The sequence below is a fragment of the Oncorhynchus mykiss genome, chromosome 12, assembly GCF_057628025.1.
Source record: "Oncorhynchus mykiss isolate SJ-2025 chromosome 12, ASM5762802v1, whole genome shotgun sequence".
Classification (NCBI taxonomy): domain Eukaryota; kingdom Metazoa; phylum Chordata; class Actinopteri; order Salmoniformes; family Salmonidae; genus Oncorhynchus; species Oncorhynchus mykiss.
In genome coordinates, this window is record NC_143033.1 from 80,475,640 (window position 1) to 80,495,868 (window position 20,229).

The window sequence follows — 20,229 nt, forward strand, 5'->3', positions numbered from 1 at the left end:
TAAATGTACAAAAACAACTTTTATTTTAGTTTCAGAACTCCACAGGCACTTAAACAGATCCACATACACAACCCATATTTTCCCCTGCTTTCAGCCTCACACCATCTTAATACATTTCTTTACCACTCATTCCCTGGCAATTATAACAGAGAGCAAAGCATTGACGTTTAACAGCGGGTTAAAAAGGGGCTACAGTACTGTAGTAATGGCTTTGGTAATGACAAAGCAGAGAAAGTATTGCAACAAATATAAAGTAGTTACACAATTTCAATCAAGTATAAAATGTATGTCTTAGTACTGCATGTATTAAACTAATTGCATAGGTTACATATAAAAGTGCAGCTTTATGTAAATGTATAAAATACTTCACTAAATAGATCAGTTCTGTGCTCACCTTCATGTAACACACTCCAAGTAGTATTCATAACAAAGCATGCTCATAACATACTGGTGTACAGCTGGCCTAATTACAGTAACATACAGCTATATTCAATAAGAACCACATTTGGTTGCTGGTTTTTGAAAATGAGGTCATCAAAATATACTTAAACAGACAAAAACTATGATTTCATCCAAACCAAATAACTGAATGAAAATGGGGGAAAAAACATCCTTGTAAGAAGCACTCTGCATGCAGCATTAAAATTCCATTTAGGATTTATACGCCTCACTCGACCACAGAGGACGGCAGCGATTGTTTGGACTTATGACAACAGATTGCCACATAGGTACAGGATGAGTGACAGCATGAGATCTTTTGCCAACCCAGTCTTTAAAGCATACTCCACTATATACAATTACACACCTGTACACACCAGAGCTTTTGCCCTTCTCCACACCACATGGGAGAGCTCTACTCTGCTGGTTCAGGCTTGTTCTTCTTATTCAGGACTTTGAGGAGGCGGTCAGACATCAGGTAGGGTCTCTCCGCACTGCCATCATTCCTCTCCAGGTCCTCCACTGAAGAATCAAGGAAAACATCATGAGACAAAAATGTGAAATGATTTCAAAAGGAAAAACTTGAACATTGTTACATTTCTAAGCAGGGGCCAGAACAGAACCAACTTGTGATGGATTAGCAAAGCTTCAAGGTTACGCCAAGTTAAACAGAAGTGCTTTAAGTCATTTAACATGTCATCCTACAAAACATATAATTGGCCTGCTTCTGACAGAATTGGTAAAGCTTGCCTAGTCAAACCCAAAAGGAAGTTTGTTACCTTAGCTTGTTCCCCATCAACACAATGCAGAAAGAGAATGAGGAGGAAGACAAATAACAGAAAGACTGGCAGCTTTAATCACTAGCAGACATACTACCAACATGCACAATAGCACAAGAAAGAGAGAAACTGCATTCAGTTAATGCTCATAGATCCTAGGAGTCTCCAGGGCAGTGCATCAAACAGACCTTGCTGACAGGCAAATATTTCAAGGCAATGAGGGATCTGATTGCATTGCTATACAGAACAAAAAATGGAGTCACTTCCCTCACAAGCGGAACTAAGAAATACATTTCAGTATATATAAAACTACATATGGCTTTTATAGATCATTGAAAAGATCACATTTTAATAATGCACTGATAGCAGTAATACTAAAGATGGAAGCATTGCAGAGATCTTTTGAATGCTTTAACTGTAAACAAATGTGATATCTGTAGGAGGTTCAATACATCAGACCAAAATGGATAGTTAGTCAATTAGGCACATTGTTTCCTATGGCTGACAGTGTTTTCCTTCTAGCAACAATGTCAGAACTGCAACATGTTCACTAAAACATCAGTGGAATTCCTAGCATTGTTTATGGGTCAGTGTCTTTTTTCCCAAATCAATGAAACAACTATCATTGAGCACAAATATATATATATATATATATATACACACACACACACACACACGTTTCTATAGGGAGAAGACACTGGTCAAGCAGTTGACTTGTCCAAATTCAGGCCTTGATGTCAATCTACCAATCATGAACAGTAGCATGCCCATTTCTACAAGACAGATCTGCAGGTGGAGATCTCGTCCACAGTGTCTTTGCTATGACTACCCCTAAACGTCCTGGTCTTTCCCCTGCATCGGAGGCTGCTATTGTTTCAGCTGGACGTGTTGGTCATCTGGCTGATGTGGCGAGGACTGGGTTGGCTCCTCGGTCTCCTCCACAGCCTTGTTCTCCGACAGAATGTCATGGAGCGAAGCTGACATGTAATACGGTCTTGCCAGAGAGCCATCATTTCTCTCCAGGTCTTCGCCTATGTGTGTGTGTGTGTGTGTGTGTGTGTGTGTGTGTGTGTGTGTGTGTGTGTGTGTGTGTGTGTGTGTGTGTGTGTGTTAAATGGGGTCAAGGGATGGTTGATTGGAAAACAGGATGATGAAGGTGAAGGGTGGCATTAGTAAGGGAGATGGAGGAAAACAATATGAATTGAGAAGGGAGAGAAAGAGAAAGTCTGTCAAAATTCCCAGCAAAAGCACCCATTCGCATTTTAAATGAATAGATCAACACCCAAACTTCCCCATTGTCTGCAACCAGCAAGTTAACACTAGTCCTAGATAGCTGGGTTAGGATCAATAACTTAGCAATAAAGCATTATGAAGAACACCAGAATATCATCATGCAATTCATCATTAGTGGCAGCCCAACACCATTAGCAGTGAAAGAGGTCATGAAGAAAGGGAGAGGAGGTCACCGTTTCAGGACAACATGAACTCTAGACACATTGGGACATCTTTACTTCAAAACATGCCATTTAGTAAAGCTTTGAGATGTAAAAGAGTTGCCAACACGAGGCAGCCATTTCCTGAGTATACTGTGTACACCATAATCCTTTACCTTCTCACCACTGGTACCTTGTGTTTGTGGGGGAAAGACGATGCGTAAAACAAGAGGGGGATGGTTCTACTGTTACTCACAGAAGCAGAGGAAGAGTGTGTCCACACACATGGCGTACACACTGAAGAAGCCGTGGGCAATAAGGTAGGAACCAACCACCACTGTCTGAGGAGAGAAACACACTCCAACCATTACAATACATAACACCATAGGTTACACTCAGCTACATTTAAATCATAGATTAAACTACATAACCCACCAGACCCGGAGCATGGCTATGCTACTCACCAGGATGGGAACCCAGTAGTAGTGAAGGTTGGGCGCTGTGTTCTCAAAGGCCTTCACCCTCCCAGAGAAGAAGAAGAACGCAAAGATTCCTAGGAAACAGGACTGAAGAGTTGTCATCCAATAGCACAACTGGTTGTCAACAATGAAACGTAATAAAACTAAATACAATCATTAGAAGACTGGCCGTACGGAGAGTGTGTTATTGTTCATCATGTTTCCTGTAGAAACAGCCTCACTTACCCACAAGCCCCACAATGAGGAGTTTGCCCAGGAACAAGAGGAAGTCTGTCACCTTGTCCAGGACAGCTACCCTACAAGGTCAAACAGTGATACGTTGTGATGATCATAGTCCATTTTATAAAGTACAATTAAGTCAACACAAACATTAAGAGACAGCACACTCGCTCACCTGATCATGTTCCTCATAAGGAGGAAGAAGGCATCTTTGGCAGACGTGCAGAAGTTCTTGCCATATATCGCCACCTAGAGGCAGCAGACTCAAATTCATAATCAAGCATAAACCAAACGTTCTCCCACAGTTAACATTTACAGATGATCCAGGTGACAAAGCTCCTCTGAAATTAATTCTATCCAATATGACATGTATTTAACTGGGTGACATTGGGCATAGTAGGTGCACACAAACAGGTAGTACACAAACCATAATGTAGGCATTTCTGTTGATGAACTTGATGAATTTCTCCAGGCACCAGAAGCAGCACTTGAGACAGCACAGTAGGAACTTTGTGCACTTATTTTGGGTTCCTTTAGGGGAGAATAACAGACAGTAGGGCAGAACCAAATCAGAGCCAACACAAGTACTAAAAAACCCAACATTCATACACAGCTAGTGTAAAGTATGGTGAGGGTATACAGTGACAGCTGTGTTAATATCAACATACCGTAGTACTGCTAATACAGGATCTATGGCTCACCTTGTAGCTTGTGGTCGATGTACTCCAGCAGAACCCTGATGATCTGGATGATGGAGAGGATGAGCGAGCCAAACGCCAGGGAACCTGTGTGATACCTGAGCAGGGGAGTGAGGAGATGTCACTAACCAACCTTATTAAATGGCGCCAAGATATCCATATATGCAACAGAGCATCATGTACATATCTGAACACCCAACTTGGTTAGGAACAGGAACGTAAACAGTCACACACACCTGAGTGATCTGCCAAGGGATGAGAAGATGGGGAAGGCAGGCATGTCGTCAGGCTTGACCAAGGCCCAGTAGTAGGAGGCAAAGGCCCCAGCCAGGGTCATCTGACCCAGCGCTGTCACAAAGTTGGCACACCAGAAAAACAGGAAGACATTGTAGAACTGCAGGCCAATCAGGTACTTGTGGTAGACCGTCTCTCCACCGTAGAAGGCAAACAGACACTTGGAGTCTGGGCACTCCGCCTTCATACTGGAGGTGCTGAAGTTCTGGAGGAGACAGGTAGAGAAGAACCAACAGTTGACATTCTATACATTGTATACACTTTTATCATGGAGGTGACCAATGGTTCAATGTCTCTCCAATTAAGATCAGGCTGTTAGATGGTGACATATTGCATGGGCTAACATAAAAGCAGGACTCACAGCTGGCTCGCAGATTTTCCTGGAGTGATCACAGGCCGTCTCATTGAACACCTTATAGATGGGCTGATTGGAGGTGGACAGGAACCTGGCCAGAGGCTGTCAAGGACTAGAATATGACCCAGAGAACTACAAATCCCAGCAAATACACATCAATCGTTCAGAAGAGCATGTTGAGTTACTCAAGCCTATGAGTCATTTTTCTCCAAACATGAAGGATACACAGCGGTGACAGCCCAGTAGGCGATGACAATGGATAAGAGGGCAAAGGTGAACAAGGGGTAAAACAGGGCTGACATCACATACCCAATGGCCCTGTAAACAAAACATCACAGTTTAGCACTAGAAAGGTCTTAGCCACCATCTATGTATTACGCCCCCATTTAAACCACAATGATCTAGCATTCAATGATCCATTTCCCATCCAATCCCATTAGAAAAGGCTGTAAGTGCAGAGATAACTCCCGTTTCCTGACCTGCTGGCTTCTTTGATGAGAGCGATAGCGATGAGGATTCTATTCCTGAGGAAGATGAGCAGCAAAATGATGATGACCTCCACAATGGCCAGAATAATAACTAAAGAGAACGGGAGAGAGAAAAGGCATAAAAACCAAATGGAGAATTCAGTCACGGCCATTTATACAGGAATCCTAGTAGTCCTTAGTATCAGTTTATGCTTGCAATAACACCGCAATGCATTATATCTAAGGGTTTATAAAAGTTACCTGGCTAACATTGATCCTGCTTCATGATATACAGTAGAACTCTAATGTATTGGCCCAGGTGTATACCTCCTGAGCCACACTAGCAGTAAGGTTGAGAGGAGGTTAGTGGGGAGACTTACTGAAGGCCAGCCAGGTCTGTCTGATATGCAGGTACACAGAGAAGTCTGTCTGGAAGCCCAGGTCCTTTAGAGTGACATTAGAGCCTGCCTCTGACTTCAGGCTAACATACTCCATGGAGCAGTGGAAGATGCCTGTGGTGCGATACAGAGCATGGCCACAAGAGGGAAGTACAGCATTTAGATAGAGAGATGGGAAAGGGACACAGGAGATGGCTTTGTTGATTAGAGCGTTCATAGAGACATGAACATTAAGAAACAACTAAAAATGGGACTTCTGTTGAACTGGTCTTTACCGTATCCAATGACCAGAATCACCATGACGATCATGACCCAAACCATGATCCCGGCCAGAAAGCGCAAGAGGACGATGAAGAGGAGACTGATGAGCATGGCAATCACCAACCCTCTGAACCCCGACACAAAAACAGACGATAGTGCCTACATAACTCACTCTTTGCTGATCAAGTGCTTTGGAATTCAGTGTGAATGCATTACTGCACAATAGTGTCAAAGGGAAGATGCTGACTTACATTAGGATCCAGTACCAGGACTGGGTGTAATCCTCAAAGATCTTCATGGCCACTTGTCGAGCCTCAATGACCACTGTGGCATTCCTATAGAAGAAAATACAGTGACCAATGCAGATTGTAGATGTAGCCCTAGCAACCATCACAGGAAAACATCATGCAAATTCTGTTTCTGTGGACTCACTTGACCCCCGCCACCAGATCTTTGGCATCTCTAATGTTCCCCTCCCCGTCATCAAACTTAGAGTTATTTCCCACGGTGATCTCCCCTCCCTTCTTCTGGCCCAGGGCAGGGAAGCACCTGCGGGTGACTGTAAGAAGAGGAAGGGGGGTGAAGGAGAAGACACAGGACAATGAGGGAGAACAGTAAAACAATGTCTTTCACTTTTTTCCAATTCCGGAAATGGGGAGGATGGGCTGGCCAGATGGAGGGTTGGGGAGTTTGACTCAGAGGAGCGGAAGAAGGGCAGGTAGACAGGATAGGGGAGCTAGAGCCGTACTTACAGGGTTTACTTGGCGTCAGCATGGCAGGACACAGGCCAGAACTCAGGATCTGTGTTACAGTCTAAAACACACATGAACAATCAGCACTTAGTATCTCAAACATTGGTGCGGCAATGTATATTCAAAGTTTGAATTGCTCACACTAAATTGCCACTGGGCACACTTTTGTTCTTCAAAAATACACTGTCACATTCTTGACATTTTATTGACATTGTCATCCATGTTGATTTTGGAAAACTACTACGCCACCCATCTCAGAATCCTCTTCACATGCTACTCACCAGCCCCTCTAGACCCTCCTTGCAGAAGTTCTTATAATACTTAAAATCCTCTTTATTGGTGTAGGCCTTCAGGAGCGTCATGAACTTATCAGGGCATTTCTCCACACACATCTGATGGCAAAATAAATGTAAGGCATGAGCCAAGATAATACAAGTGCATAGGCATGCATAAATAACATGGCGTTCAAGAACGTATCAACTGAAAACAAAGGTTCAGGTCACCTGTGTGGTTGGGCACTGAAACTCCAGCAGCACCATGGGACTGGCACACTTCATGATGTTGAAGTAGAACAGCAGGGGCTTCGTCCTACAATACAAACACAACCAGTTGTTCAGAGAACAGGAGCAGGTTAAAGAGTGAATGCCCAGGGGGGGGGGGGGGGGAATGATGGAGACAACCAACACATGTGAGTGTTAGTGATTGTCCGTTATGTATTCCACCGTGTATGAATGGTGAGGGCAGAACTTACTCCAGAGGTGTGCCTGCCTGCCCACAGAACTGTCCTCTGCTGTCTGTGGGATATATCACCTTCCTGGGGTCTCCCTGGGACCAGGCTAGGGGAGAAGGGAACCATCAACAACAAAGAAACAATCAAATACCAGGCATCTTTAACACACAGACATGCTTTAGGTGAGCAGCACTCAGAGACATACCTAAGGGCATGACTCAGGGTATACCCAAGTCCTTAATATGGGGTCAGTTAAGCTTGTTTGTGCCTACAGGACACATTTACTTACCAAGAATTCCCACTGCAACATAGCCCAGTATGCAAATAATGAAGAGGATGCAGCATACAATGTCAGTGCAGCCCCTAGAGTAAAGAGAGAAGGAGACATGGAAACGTTATGGGAACAATCGTTTTTAGATGTGAATTATGTGCCTTCCTGACTACAGTGTGGATGAACTGGCAAACCTCTCACCTGTTATAGATGGGGCCTTTGAAGGTGGGGTCATACTTTTTTGGTTCACCTAGATGGAAAGAATGCAAGTATTGAAAAATACAGTAGGAATAACATTTCAGATGGTAAATGGCTTGCAGCGTAGAAGTTAAATGAAAGTGTACACACTGCAGGGCTGTCAGAAGGCATTTCATAACCAAGATGCAGTTTGACACTGTTCCATGTGGGGGCGTCTGCCTCCTAGTTATACATTTCATGGGGTAAACAGAGTGGACTGCCCACGCGTTGACATTCTGCTCCCTTTACTGTTGGTCAGATGACTTTTCCCTCGGCGCAGACACACCTGGCAACCCAACAAATTCCTCTGTAGTGACTAAGCAGCCCTTCTGCAACATGAGAACCTGCAGTACCACAACACAGTCACCAGAGGTCAGCGACTCTGTGTGAGCACAACCTATTCATCGAATCACATTTTTATTGTCACATGCTTCATAAACAACAGGTGTACACTAACAGTCAAAGGCTTACTTGGGGGTCCTTTTCCAACAATGCAGAGTTAAAATATAAAAATGGTGGCACAAGGAATAATACACAGTGAATACTGAATAACAATAACGAGTAAAAAGTAACATTGTTATATACAGGGAGTACCACTACCGAGTTGATGTGCAGGGGTACGAGGTCATTGAGGTAGCCATCTACATCACAGGTGGCACCTTAATTAGGGAGGACGGGCTGGAGAGGAATGGTATCAAATACATCAAACATGGTTTCCATGTGTTTGATGTCATTCCATTTGCTCCATTAGCATGAAACATCCTCCCCTCAGCAGCCTTCTGTGATCTACATATAGGTAGGGGTAAAGTGACCAGGCAACAGGATACATAAGACAGTAGCAGCAGCGTATGTGGGGAATGAACTCGTGTGATGTCTCCTTCAGCCGATGTTACATTTGATTGAAGGACATAAGACACACAAAATGACAGATTAACCTTTTCATCAGTATTGATTACTTCTTAAAAGGTAAATGTTGATTAATGCCATGAAAAAGGTATTTTTAAAAATCTGTTCTTGTTAATGTTTCTTGATTTTCTTAACTTGATAACATCCCCCAAATTAAACTAGGCTATAAACCAGTGCACAATATCCTCTCCCTTTCATACCCAATATAATGTGTAACCTGGATCTGAACCCTGGGGTTCCAACAGGGTGAGGAGGAGCAAAGAGACGAGACTCTCCACATCTGCCCACATAAATCAAAGTTACCTACAGTTACTGTACAATGAGGGAATGAATATGTCATGAGCAAAACAGCATTCACTCAATGCCAGTTCTAAATCCTCAGACGACCAAAAGGAGGCATTAATGTCAACTACATTTAGGCCTAGATGAGAAAAGGTACGGTTATAACGATCAGTCAGAAGTGCTCAAGTTGAGCCATAGTGAATCCCAACTTCACAGAACATCAATAATCACAGTCTTAAGGTGGTTGAACCACTGGGTCTAGACCAGATACTATAGAGTATGACGTTCAGCATGGCGGCCATTAATAATGCAGAGCAGTGGTCAGGGTGCTGTTGCAGCATGCATTACAGTGGGCCTGCCCTCAGAGAACATCCTTCCACAAGCACAGAGACACAGAGTCTGGATGTTAAAGTGTTACATGGGCATAATCAGCCTGAGATGCCCTTCAAAGACATGGTGGAAACAGCCTGCCGAGGGAGTGTAGGCTGGAGCAACATGCAGAAACATTTGCCCAAAACAACAGTGGCTGATGCATTTATATTTTATCAGGGCTGAAAACAAACAATGTTTCCTGCCAATTTTCCAGCCCAGTCCTTTTACACACACACACACACACACACACACACACACACACACACACACACACACACACACACACACACACACACACACACACACACACACACACACACACACACACACACACACACGCATTCGCATTCGATAGAGGAGAGAAAAGATTGACACAATGTTCACTTGCATTTCTCCACACACCTGTATAATCAGCAGGTTTAACCCACACCCATTCTCAGTCATGTTGTCATAATGCCGATACTAGAGGTCTAGTTTCACCCAGTGTCGCGCTTCTCTAGAGACAAATTACACCACCCATTAACAAGCTCCAACTGACAGATTCATTAAAACATTCAAGCAGTGAGAAAAGCTCTCTCTCACTTCAAGAACAAACTTAAGTTACAACCAAACCAGCCATCATAAAAGACACAAACAGCTTTTCATAAGGTTGAAAAAGGTAAAACCACATAAGCTCTAATGAAACTAAAATCAAGTAGGAGCAATTAGTAGTTACCATTCTTTCCGTAATAGGGTTGCTGCTCAGGCATCTTTAAATTCCTTTCTGGTAGTCAACTTATAAATGACCGGAAAACTCTCCCGCTTTTTCTTCAGCCCTTTTCTGCTTCCCTTCCTTTTCCTGCCAACTGGTGTGTTTAAGAAAGTGAGAGCGACAGGTATTGTGGGGAGAAACTTGTCCGACCTGTCTGCAACAGCTCTGAGCACACCCCTGTTCCTCAGAGTCCACCCACTGTCCCTCCCCCAACAGCTGCCTAACTCAAATCTCTGGTCCACCTGTTCCTTTCTCTTTCCCCTTTTCCCTCCACACATAGCTCTTTTTGTATGTGTTTCTCTCACTCTCTGCCTTTGTTCCTGGCTTTCTCTACCTCTTTCACACTCTCTCTCTCCCCAGAGTTTGGTCAGGTAGCTCACCTACAGGGAAGGGTGGGAGCACAACCAAGGCAAAATGGGTGGAGACAATTCCTCGTTTTTCACAACACTGACTCTCCCCTCCCCCTCTGTGAAAGAGCTGCTGGATATCCTTGTGGATCCCAAGCAAACTACACAGGAGTGATTAAAAGCATGTGTTTGGGGAAAAACAAAAATCTGTTGTGTGCACTGGAGACTGATGAGACTGGTGGGCTGGTTATAATACTGGATAGATGAGCGCTTTAATCAAGATCTCCAGCCCAGAAGCTAATTTGATTGTCAAATTAACACCAAGCTATATTTCGATAGCTCTAAAAGTTAAATAAGGTATCTTAAATGGCAATTCTGATATTTTTCCACTAATTGACCTTTTGGCGAATCAGATCAGCTCTGAAAAAGATCTGGGCCCATTGTTGGTTCTAACAAACTCAGCCTTAAGATGCTTTGGGAAACTGGGCCCTGATGTGAAAGATCTAATGTGGTTGTTCAAAAGACCAATTTGTGGAAATAATATCCGAATTGGACTGCCTGTGTAAACACAGCCTTTTTTAAACTTCATTCTAACGTCACTTCTACGTTTGAAAAATTGTCACCCCAGGGCTGCGTTCAGTATGTTTTTATGTTCTGGAACATTCAACTGAACGGCCAGGTTGGGGAATGCTGTATCATGGCCTCTGCCCTTTAAATACGTCACTCATTGCATCAAGGCATGACTCACCACACCCACCAAATGAGAGCAAATGTACCTCAAAGTCTGTTCAACGTACAAACCGTTTCTGCAACGTAGCAAACGTTCAAAGCAAACTGAGCGCACCTCTGCTGAATGGAGTATTCACAAGGTGCATTCAATTCAAAGCTGCTCATTAGGAAGTTCATTATAGGCTAAGATTGTCTATTATAGTGACAAGATAGACATGTGACTGCTCTAACAATGTAAATACATATCCTCAAAGATGGAAGACAGGCAGGAGGATGGACCATTCCAGCCAATGAGAGGGCAGATAAGCGTGTGAACAACTGGCCATAGAGCTAGATAGAGGACTCATCCTTGTATCTGTGCCATTATAGTATCTGTGACAGCATGGCATCTCCATTTTAAGGTAGTACATTTTCTTATTCTTCATTGGCTGATTGCTTCCAACTTATAGGAATCCCCACCCAGTTGACTACTTTAAAATGGTGGAAGTCCTCAATGGCTAAATCAATCAGGGCTTGACATTCACTTTTTTAGCCAAGTAGGAGAGATTTTTGTTAATTGTCCGAAAGCTCAAGTCACTTGTAACCCCCCCCCAACAAAAGCCAAAAAATATGACTGAAAATGTTTTGTATTATGCAAGTAACCACAAAATAATTAATTATTATCACTGGTATTGACAATGGAAGGCTGCTGTTCTGATCCCATGTATTATACAGTATCTCCTGCCATTGTGGCCTTGAGCAAGGCACTTAACCCCCACAAAGTAAAATACGCACCAGAGTCAGCTTATCAAGGTCCTGTTGAGCAGCTGATTTTTTGCAATGTGCTGTGTTCAAGCAAGGCTGGAGCAAAAGCCTGCACACCCAATAGCACTCCTGAAATCTCCTGGAGCATGATTGGCCTCCCTGCAACAATACAATTACAACCAAATATTTTTTATGTCTTTATAAAATAATTCCCTCATTCAGTGAACCAGGGATCAAATGGTTAAGGTAGCTAACTAAGATGTTTATCTATTTATAAGGTTCAAATATTCAGTGTTCAGGGGAGATCTTGACAGCATAAGAGTTACTTGTCAATAAGCCTAGTCTAGGAATATTCTTGTAACTTTGTCAGAATTACATGGGCACTATTGACATTTTGAGAGACGGTTTTACAACCGGAGTTTGCAGCATTGGTTTCATCAACTGTGTACCCTGCATGTCAACTGTGCACCCTGCATGTCAACTGTGCACCCTGCATGTCAACTGTGCACCCTGCATGTCAACTGTGCACCCTGCATGTCAACTGTGCACCCTGCATGTCAACTGTGCACCCTGCATGTCAACTGTGCACCCTGCATGTCAACTGTGTACCCTGCATGTCAACTGTGCACCCTGCATGTCAACTGTGCACCCTGCATGTCAACTGTGCACCCTGCATGTCAACTGTGCACCCTGCATATCAACTGTGTACCCTGCATGTCAACTGTGCACCCTGCATGTCAACTGTGCACCCTGCATGTCAACTGTGCACCCTGCATGTCAACTGTGCACCCTGCATGTCAACTGTGTACCCTGCATGTCAACTGTGCACCCTGCATGTCAACTGTGTACCCTGCATGTCAACTGTGCACCCTGCATGTCAACTGTGTACCCTGCATGTCAACTGTGTACCCTGCATGTCAACTGTGCCCCCTGCATGTCAACTATGCACCCTGCATGTCAACTGTGCACCCTGCATGTCAACTGTGCCCCTGCATGTCAACTGTGCACCCTGCATGTCAACTGTGCACCCTGCATGTCAACTGTGCCCCTGCATGTCAACTGTGCACCCTGCATGTCAACTGTGCACCCTGCATGTCAACTGTGCACCCTGCATGTCAACTGCATGTCAGCCATTTGCGATTATACACGAGTGCCGGTGGAAAGTTATTTTAGGACATTGGACATGACAATGACACTAATACATGCTAAAAGCTAGATAGTTAATGATTTATATGATTTATTTAAGTGTTATACACCTACCGGTGCCCAGCCCAACTAGCGGGTTAGCCAATTCAAAACATATTGTGTAGTTTGGCTGGTTATCCAGTTAGTCTGTTGTATATCATTATTTTACCTGCTGTGCAAATGTCTCTCTCTCCCTCCTCTGGTAATGGCCCACTGGAACGCAGGTGATACACACACCATGACTTTTACAGGATTTTCATTGCTGACCAGAATTTGCTATAACTGTGCAAATAACTCACTAACTAGTAATAAATATAAACAAATGTGCACATGCTGCTACTTTGATTTCAAAAACGCATCTGGCAACTGCAAGACGTAAAGACCTGTCAATGCAGGCCTACAATACTATACTCAGCAGCATACCACCCTGCATACCACTGCTGGCTTGCTTCTGAAGCTAAGCAGGGTTGGTCCTGGTCAATCCCTGGATGGGAGACCGGATGCTGCTGGAAGTGGTGTTGGAGGACCCGTAGGAGGCACTCTTTCCTCTGGTCTAAAAAAATATCCCAGGGCACTACACTGTCCTGTATAGGGTGCTGTCTTTCAGATGGAACATTAAATAGGTGTCCTGAGGTCATTAAAGATCCCATGGCACTTATTGTAAGAGAAGGGGTGTTAACCCCAGTGTCCTGGCTGAATTTCCAATCTGGCCCTCAAACCATGACTGTCACCTAATAATCCCCAGTTTACAATTGGCTCATTCATCCCCCTCCTCTACCCTGTAACTATTCCCCAGGTAGTTGCTGCAAATGAGAATGTGTTCTCAGTCAACTTACCTGGTAAAATAACAGATAAATAAGATGTGCTCTGCTGAGATTGGGAGGACAGTGTGCAACACATTGCACCTGGAGGAGACTGATTGGAGTAACCTAATGTTTGATATTGTGATTGTTTTTTACGTGTCCATCTGGACAACTTAAATCTATATTCTTGTCCGACAATTGTTTTACTTGTCCCGGGCAAGTGGACAAGTATTAATGTCGAGCCTTGTCCATGATGAGTCCTCAATCTATCTCTATGAGAACAGGTACAATGCCGATATAAAGTCGTTTTTTTTTTTTTTTAAGTTGCCGAAATGCCATTGTGTGCACATGCTGCACATGCTGCTACTTTGATTTCAAAAACGCATCTGGCAACTGCAAGACGTAAAGACCTGTCAATGCAGGCCTACAATACTATACTCAGCAGCATACCACCCTGCATACCACTGCTGGCTTGCTTCTGAAGCTAAGCAGGTTTGGTCCTGGTCAATCCCTGGATGGGAGACCGGATGCTGCTGGAAGTGGTGTTGGAGGACCCGTAGGAGGCTCTCTTTCCTCTTGTCTAAAAAAATATCCCAGGGCACTACACTGTCCTGTATAGGGTGTTGTCTTTCAGATGGAACATTAAATAGGTGTCCTGAGGTCATTAAAGATCCCATGGCACTTATTGTAAGAGAAGGGGTGTTAACCCCAGTGTCCTGGCTGAATTTCCAATCTGGCCCTCAAACCATGACTGTCACCTAATAATCCCCAGTTTACAATTGGCTCATTCATCCCCCTCCTCTACCCTGTAACTATTCCCCAGGTAGTTGCTGCAAATGAGAATGTGTTCTCAGTCAACTTACCTGGTAAAATAACAGATAAATAAGATGTGCTCTGCTGAGATTGGGAGGACAGTGTGCAACACATTGCACCTGGAGGAGACTGATTGGAGTAACCTAATGTTTGATATTGTGATTGTTTTTTACGTGTCCATCTGGACAACTTAAATCTATATTCTTGTCCGACAATTGTTTTACTTGTCCCGGGCAAGTGGACAAGTATTAATGTCGAGCCTTGTCCATGATGAGTCCTCAATCTATCTCTATGAGAACAGGTACAATGCCGATATAAAGTCGTTTTTTTTTTTTTTTAAAGTTGCCGAAATGCCATTTGCGTCCACTTATCAGTGCATTCGTAACAACCCAACCATTATGAAACTTCTATTCGATCAAATAAGCCTCACGTAGCAAATGAGCAATTTCATTTGGCCACACTTGATTGGATAGAGCATCTACAGACTGACTATCAAAATAGTCTAACCTTACATTTTTTTGTTGACCAAATTCAAAACTTTCATTGACCTCCATATGAAAATACCTCACTTCGTGAGCTTATTCTCATGGAAATATTTTGGGCTGAATAAAACCTCTCGCTTCACCTATTCCTCTTTGTTGTATCCAGGTGTGTCCTCTCAGAGCCATTGCATGTCATATTCATAGGTGTTTTCTACCCTCTTGTGGAAACATGACTGTATTACATTGGGTGGTTTCACCCAGCCTGGCTGGATATTCACATAACCATAACCACATCCTGTTGTGCCATTTCCTTTGCTTTCATTGGGTTTGCACTCTAGCGGGATATTAGACTACTTTTTATTAAAAAACATTTAGCAGTGAGCAATGAAAAGCAATATCTATACCAATTCAATTTAGATTGCCTTTGTCTGAACTAGAGGTCGACCGATTAATCGGAATGGCCGATTAATTAGGGCCGATTTCAAGTTTTCATAACAATCAGATATTTTTTTTTTTTACACCTTTATTTAATCTTTATTTAACGAGGCAAGTCAGTGAACACATTATTTTCAATGACGGCCTAGGAACGGTGGGTTAACTAGTCCAACGCTCTAACCACCTGCCTCTCACTGCACTCCACGAGGAGACTGCCTGTAAGCCAAGGTAAGTTGCTAGCTAGCATTAAACTTATCTTATAAAAAACAATCAGTCAATCATAATCACTAGTTAACTACACATGGTTGATGATATTACTAGTTTATTTAGCATGTCCTGCGTTGCATATAATCGATGGGGTGCGTATCGTTGCTCCAATGTGTACCTAACCATAAACATCAATGCCTTTCTTAAAATCAATACACAGAAGTATATATTTTTAAACCTGCATATTTAGCTAAAAGAAATCCAGGTTAGCAGGCAATATTAACCAGGTGAAATTGTGACACTTCTCTTGCGTTCATTGCACGCAGAGTCAGTGTATATGCAACAGTTTGGGCCGTCTAATTTGCCAGAATTTTACGTAATTATGACATAACATTGAAGGTTATATTAATGACATAAGCCATGTATTTTTGTGTGTTATTATGTTATAACTAAGTCTATGATTGATAGAGCAGTCTGACTGAGCGGTGGTAGGGACCAGCAGGCTCGTAAGCATTCATTCAAACAGCACTTTAGTGCGTTTTGCCAGCAGCTCTTCGTTGTGTGTCAAGTATTGCGCTGTTTATGACTTCAAGCCTATCAACTCCCGAGATTAGGCTGGTGTAACCGAAGTGAAATGGCTAGCTAGTTAGCGGGGTGCGCGCTAATAGCATTTCAAATGTCACTCGCTCTGAGACTTGGAGTGGTTGTTCCCCTTGCTCTGCATGGGTAACGCTGCTTTGAGGGTGGCTGTTGTCGTTGTGTTCCTGGTTCGAGCCCAGGGAGGAGTGTGACGACCCTCCCACTCTGTCTGCCGTATTCTCTCTTTGTTCTTGTTTCCTTATTAGGATGCCGGTGGGCGGAGTTGGGAGGGTCGTCAGCTACATGGGAAACACCTGGGCCCGGTGTCTCCCAGGATAAATACACCACTTCCCCATTCATGGAGGAGACTCTCTCCATGCAGACACCTTTATAGATTTTGTTGTGTTTCTTGGTGGTTTTTGGGTTGTTTGCTTTAGCATCTTTCAACACCCTGCATTATCACATTCATGCATGCAAAACACTCACTTACACTACTGATGACTGATTACACACACACCATTGTATATTATACTTAGTTACTTTATTTAATAAATATATATTTTGTTACTCCTTATCTCCACGTTGTCTCCCTTTTGTTACGGGCTTTGAGCCGGTTCATGACAGGAGCGAGGAGAGGGACGGAAGCTATACTGTTAAACTGGCAATACTAAAGTGCCTATAAGAACATCCAATAGTCAAAGGTTAATGAAATACAAATGGTATAGAGAGAAATAGTCCTATAATTCCTATAATAACTACAACCTAAAACTTCTTACCTGGGAATATTGAAGACTCATGTTAAAAGGAACCACCAGCTTTGATATGTTCTCATGTTCTGAGCAAGGAACTTAAACGTTAGCTTTCTTACATGGCACATATTGCACTTTTACTTTCTTCTCCAACACTTTGTTTTTGCATTATTTAAACCAAATTGAACATGTTTCATTATTTATTTGAGGCTAAATTGATTGTATTTATGTATTATATTAAGTTAAAATAAGTGTTGATTCAGTATTGTTGTAATTGTCATTATTACAAATACATTTTTAAAAAATGGCCGATTAATCGGTATTGGCTTTTTTTGGTCCTCCAATAATCGGTATCAGCATCCTCTAATCTGAACCCAACGGGATGCTGTGTATGCTGATAATGAAGACAGATTATGGAGTATGTTTCATGATGAGCTGTGTTTGGAAAATGGGTTTTGATGAGAAGCTTCTGTTGGAATCTCTCCATACTCTTTCCAGGCAGTGTAGTCACTTGTTTTGGCCAATGGGATAGTCTATGTCATTGTGGGAATGTCCAATTTTCCATTCATTACAAGTTAGTGAGAGAAAGCAAAGGCTCCCTCTGTCCTCATTTTCTGTAAGACCCTACTGGCCCCATTATCACAAGCACAGTAGCAGACTGTTTACAAGCTACCAGCACAAAATAGCAAATCAGCAACAGTCTCAACATCTCGATGGGCTATGCACAGGGAGGATATTTCACCCTGCAAGAGTTGGATCTCCACTGAATACATAATACAGGTATGACATGAATTCCCACATTTCAGTGTCACATTTTCTCTACAACTTCTCTATGGCTTGAGAAAGGTTTTTAAAAAGCTACAGCACATTAGGAACAAGAGCACAACATGGTATTCTGTTGGGGAAACATGGTGAGTGGGAGTGTGCTGTCAGGCCCTGCCAGCGTTATTCCATTTATGCATCCTTTCTTAAAGGGGTGCCTATGGCCTCAGCTTCACTACATTCACTATCAGGACAAATGTTATTTGCTACATCGGTTGTTGTAATAACTTTATTAGAGTACACTACCATACCTAGATGTTTCCCAAGAATCTGCACAAAGAAATATATATACACCACTGTTTCTCTTGTGGACAGAGAGCTCATTGTATAGTGTACTACACAAGGTCCAAGGCAGTTTTACTTCTGGTTTTCTTGAGCTTCAGGTATTTGCTTTGGAACTGTTCTAATGTTTCCTGAGTCGAGTTTCCCCTCAATATTATCCTTCCTCCCTACCCTCTCCTCCTCTCACAGTAAAAACGACCATAAATAAGGTCAACCTTCCATTAATTGTTTTCTGTCCACCATGCCTGAATATATTGTGACTGTCATTCTGAATGTGTGTATGCACATATCTTGAGAGAACAGAAATAATGTATTTTGTTTGGGACTGGTGAACAGCACTGCACTTAAACAGTATACACTCATCCAATGTGCACTTCTCCTGAGTCAACTATTGTACAGAGCATTCGGAAAGTATTCAGACCCCTTCACTTTTTCAACATTTTGTTATGTTACAGCCTTATTCTAAAATGGATTCAAATGTTATTTCCCCTCATCAATTTACACACAATACCCCATAATGACAAAGCAAAAACAGGTTTTTCAAAATGTTTGCAAAAAAACTGATATCACATTTACATTTTCATTTACATTTACATATTCAGACAGCTCTAGGAAGAGTCTTGGTGGTTCCAAACTTCTTCCATTTAAGAATGATGGAGGAAACTGTGTTCTTGGGGACCTTCAATGCTGCAGAAATGTTTTGGTACCCTTCCCCAGATCTGTGCCTCGACACAATCCTGTCTCGGAGCTCTACAGACAATTCCTTCGACCTCATGGCTTGGTTTTTGCTCTGACATGCACTGTCAACTGTGGGACCTTATATAGACAGGTGTGTGCCTTTCCAAATCATGTCCAATCAATTCAATTTACCATAGGTGGACTCCAATCAAGTTGTAGAAACATCTCTAGGATGATCAATGGAAACAGGATGCACCTGAGCTCAATTTCGAGTATCATAGCAAAGGGTATGAATACTTATGTAAATAAGGTATTTCTGTTTTAAGTTTTAATAAATTTGCCAAAAATTCTACAAACCTGTTTTCACTTTGTTATCATGGGGTATTGTGTGTATTGTTGTAGAACTTTTTTTTATTTAATCAATTTTAAAATAAGGCTGTAATGTAACAAAATGTGGAAAAGGGGAAGGGGTCTGAATACTTTCCCGATGGCACTGTATACCCCTGAGAAAAGAGAAGCATGTCATATCAACACAGTAGGCTATAATAGCAGCTTCCCCTCCTCAGTCTGTCTCTCATTACAGTAAGTGCAGTAGTAGTGTTGACTGAGTGCAGTATGTATGACCGTTTCCCTCATAGGGAGTTTTCAACATCAAAATAAGATTGACTTGACCAAGAGTGCTGACTGCAGCAGATAACATAACTACTTCAGAGATATCGAAACTAGATATGGAGCCTTGTTGGTGGTTAGGGTAGGGAAGTGTGCCCTATCTCCAAATATATCTGCTGGTAAAAACAGCATCCTCTTTATGGCCTGGACTAGATGTCTGTACACTTTGGATCAGGGTTCGAATTACAGAGCTACCAGGACACCCCCATAAATGTTACAAATATCAATGTTGGTCCAGTCCACTATTTTTAGAGTATCCCAAGAGACAATTCCCTCCATTCCATGTAATTCCATCCCTGCTCTAGACTTTAATCCTAAACAAAACTCTTCTGTAACAATGAATATCTCTGAATATAAGATGCTCCTGAGTCCTAACCATGTCCTCTTCTTTAGTTTCCACTTTCTGAAGCCTTCTGGATAAACAGGCCCATCTTCCTGAGGAGAGAGTGTCACCTCTACTGTCTGTCTCCCTAATTTACTCCAGTGAGAGACTCTCTCAGGGACAACAGACAGCCCTGCACTTCACTGAAACAGACGCCCATTCATGTCTTGTCTTTGTTGTTTTCTCCATTGTGCTCAGAGC

The 20,229-nt window shown here is 42.7% G+C and overlaps 1 protein-coding gene across 4 annotated transcripts in view; it reads right to left on the reverse strand.

Annotated features, from left to right (window-relative positions):
* LOC110538294 (choline transporter-like protein 2) overlaps positions 1 to 20,229 on the reverse strand; it is a 25,660-nt gene continuing 5,431 nt past the window's right edge. The window contains exons 1-22 of one of the 4 annotated variants that reach the window (XM_021625021.3): positions 10,087 to 10,528; positions 7,776 to 7,824; positions 7,593 to 7,666; positions 7,325 to 7,409; positions 7,077 to 7,161; positions 6,855 to 6,965; positions 6,574 to 6,634; positions 6,254 to 6,380; positions 6,073 to 6,156; positions 5,836 to 5,948; positions 5,543 to 5,674; positions 5,175 to 5,274; positions 4,921 to 5,013; positions 4,702 to 4,786; positions 4,283 to 4,545; positions 4,050 to 4,144; positions 3,776 to 3,879; positions 3,524 to 3,597; positions 3,355 to 3,425; positions 3,115 to 3,203; positions 2,907 to 2,991; positions 1 to 960 (exon numbers count right to left, since the gene is read on the reverse strand). In XM_021625021.3, the coding sequence (XP_021480696.1) occupies positions 854 to 960; positions 2,907 to 2,991; positions 3,115 to 3,203; positions 3,355 to 3,425; positions 3,524 to 3,597; positions 3,776 to 3,879; positions 4,050 to 4,144; positions 4,283 to 4,545; positions 4,702 to 4,786; positions 4,921 to 5,013; positions 5,175 to 5,274; positions 5,543 to 5,674; positions 5,836 to 5,948; positions 6,073 to 6,156; positions 6,254 to 6,380; positions 6,574 to 6,634; positions 6,855 to 6,965; positions 7,077 to 7,161; positions 7,325 to 7,409; positions 7,593 to 7,666; positions 7,776 to 7,824; positions 10,087 to 10,120 (2,121 nt within the window). In that variant the 5' untranslated portion in view covers positions 10,121 to 10,528 and the 3' untranslated portion in view covers positions 1 to 853. Of the gene's footprint in view, positions 2,249 to 2,906; positions 2,992 to 3,114; positions 3,204 to 3,354; positions 3,426 to 3,523; positions 3,598 to 3,775; positions 3,880 to 4,049; positions 4,145 to 4,282; positions 4,546 to 4,701; positions 4,787 to 4,920; positions 5,014 to 5,174; positions 5,275 to 5,542; positions 5,675 to 5,835; positions 5,949 to 6,072; positions 6,157 to 6,253; positions 6,381 to 6,573; positions 6,635 to 6,854; positions 6,966 to 7,076; positions 7,162 to 7,324; positions 7,410 to 7,592; positions 7,667 to 7,775; positions 7,825 to 10,086; positions 10,529 to 20,229 lie in introns of those variants that run through there. The other 3 variants (XM_021625019.3, XM_021625020.3, XM_021625018.3) reach the window with 3 other exon arrangements.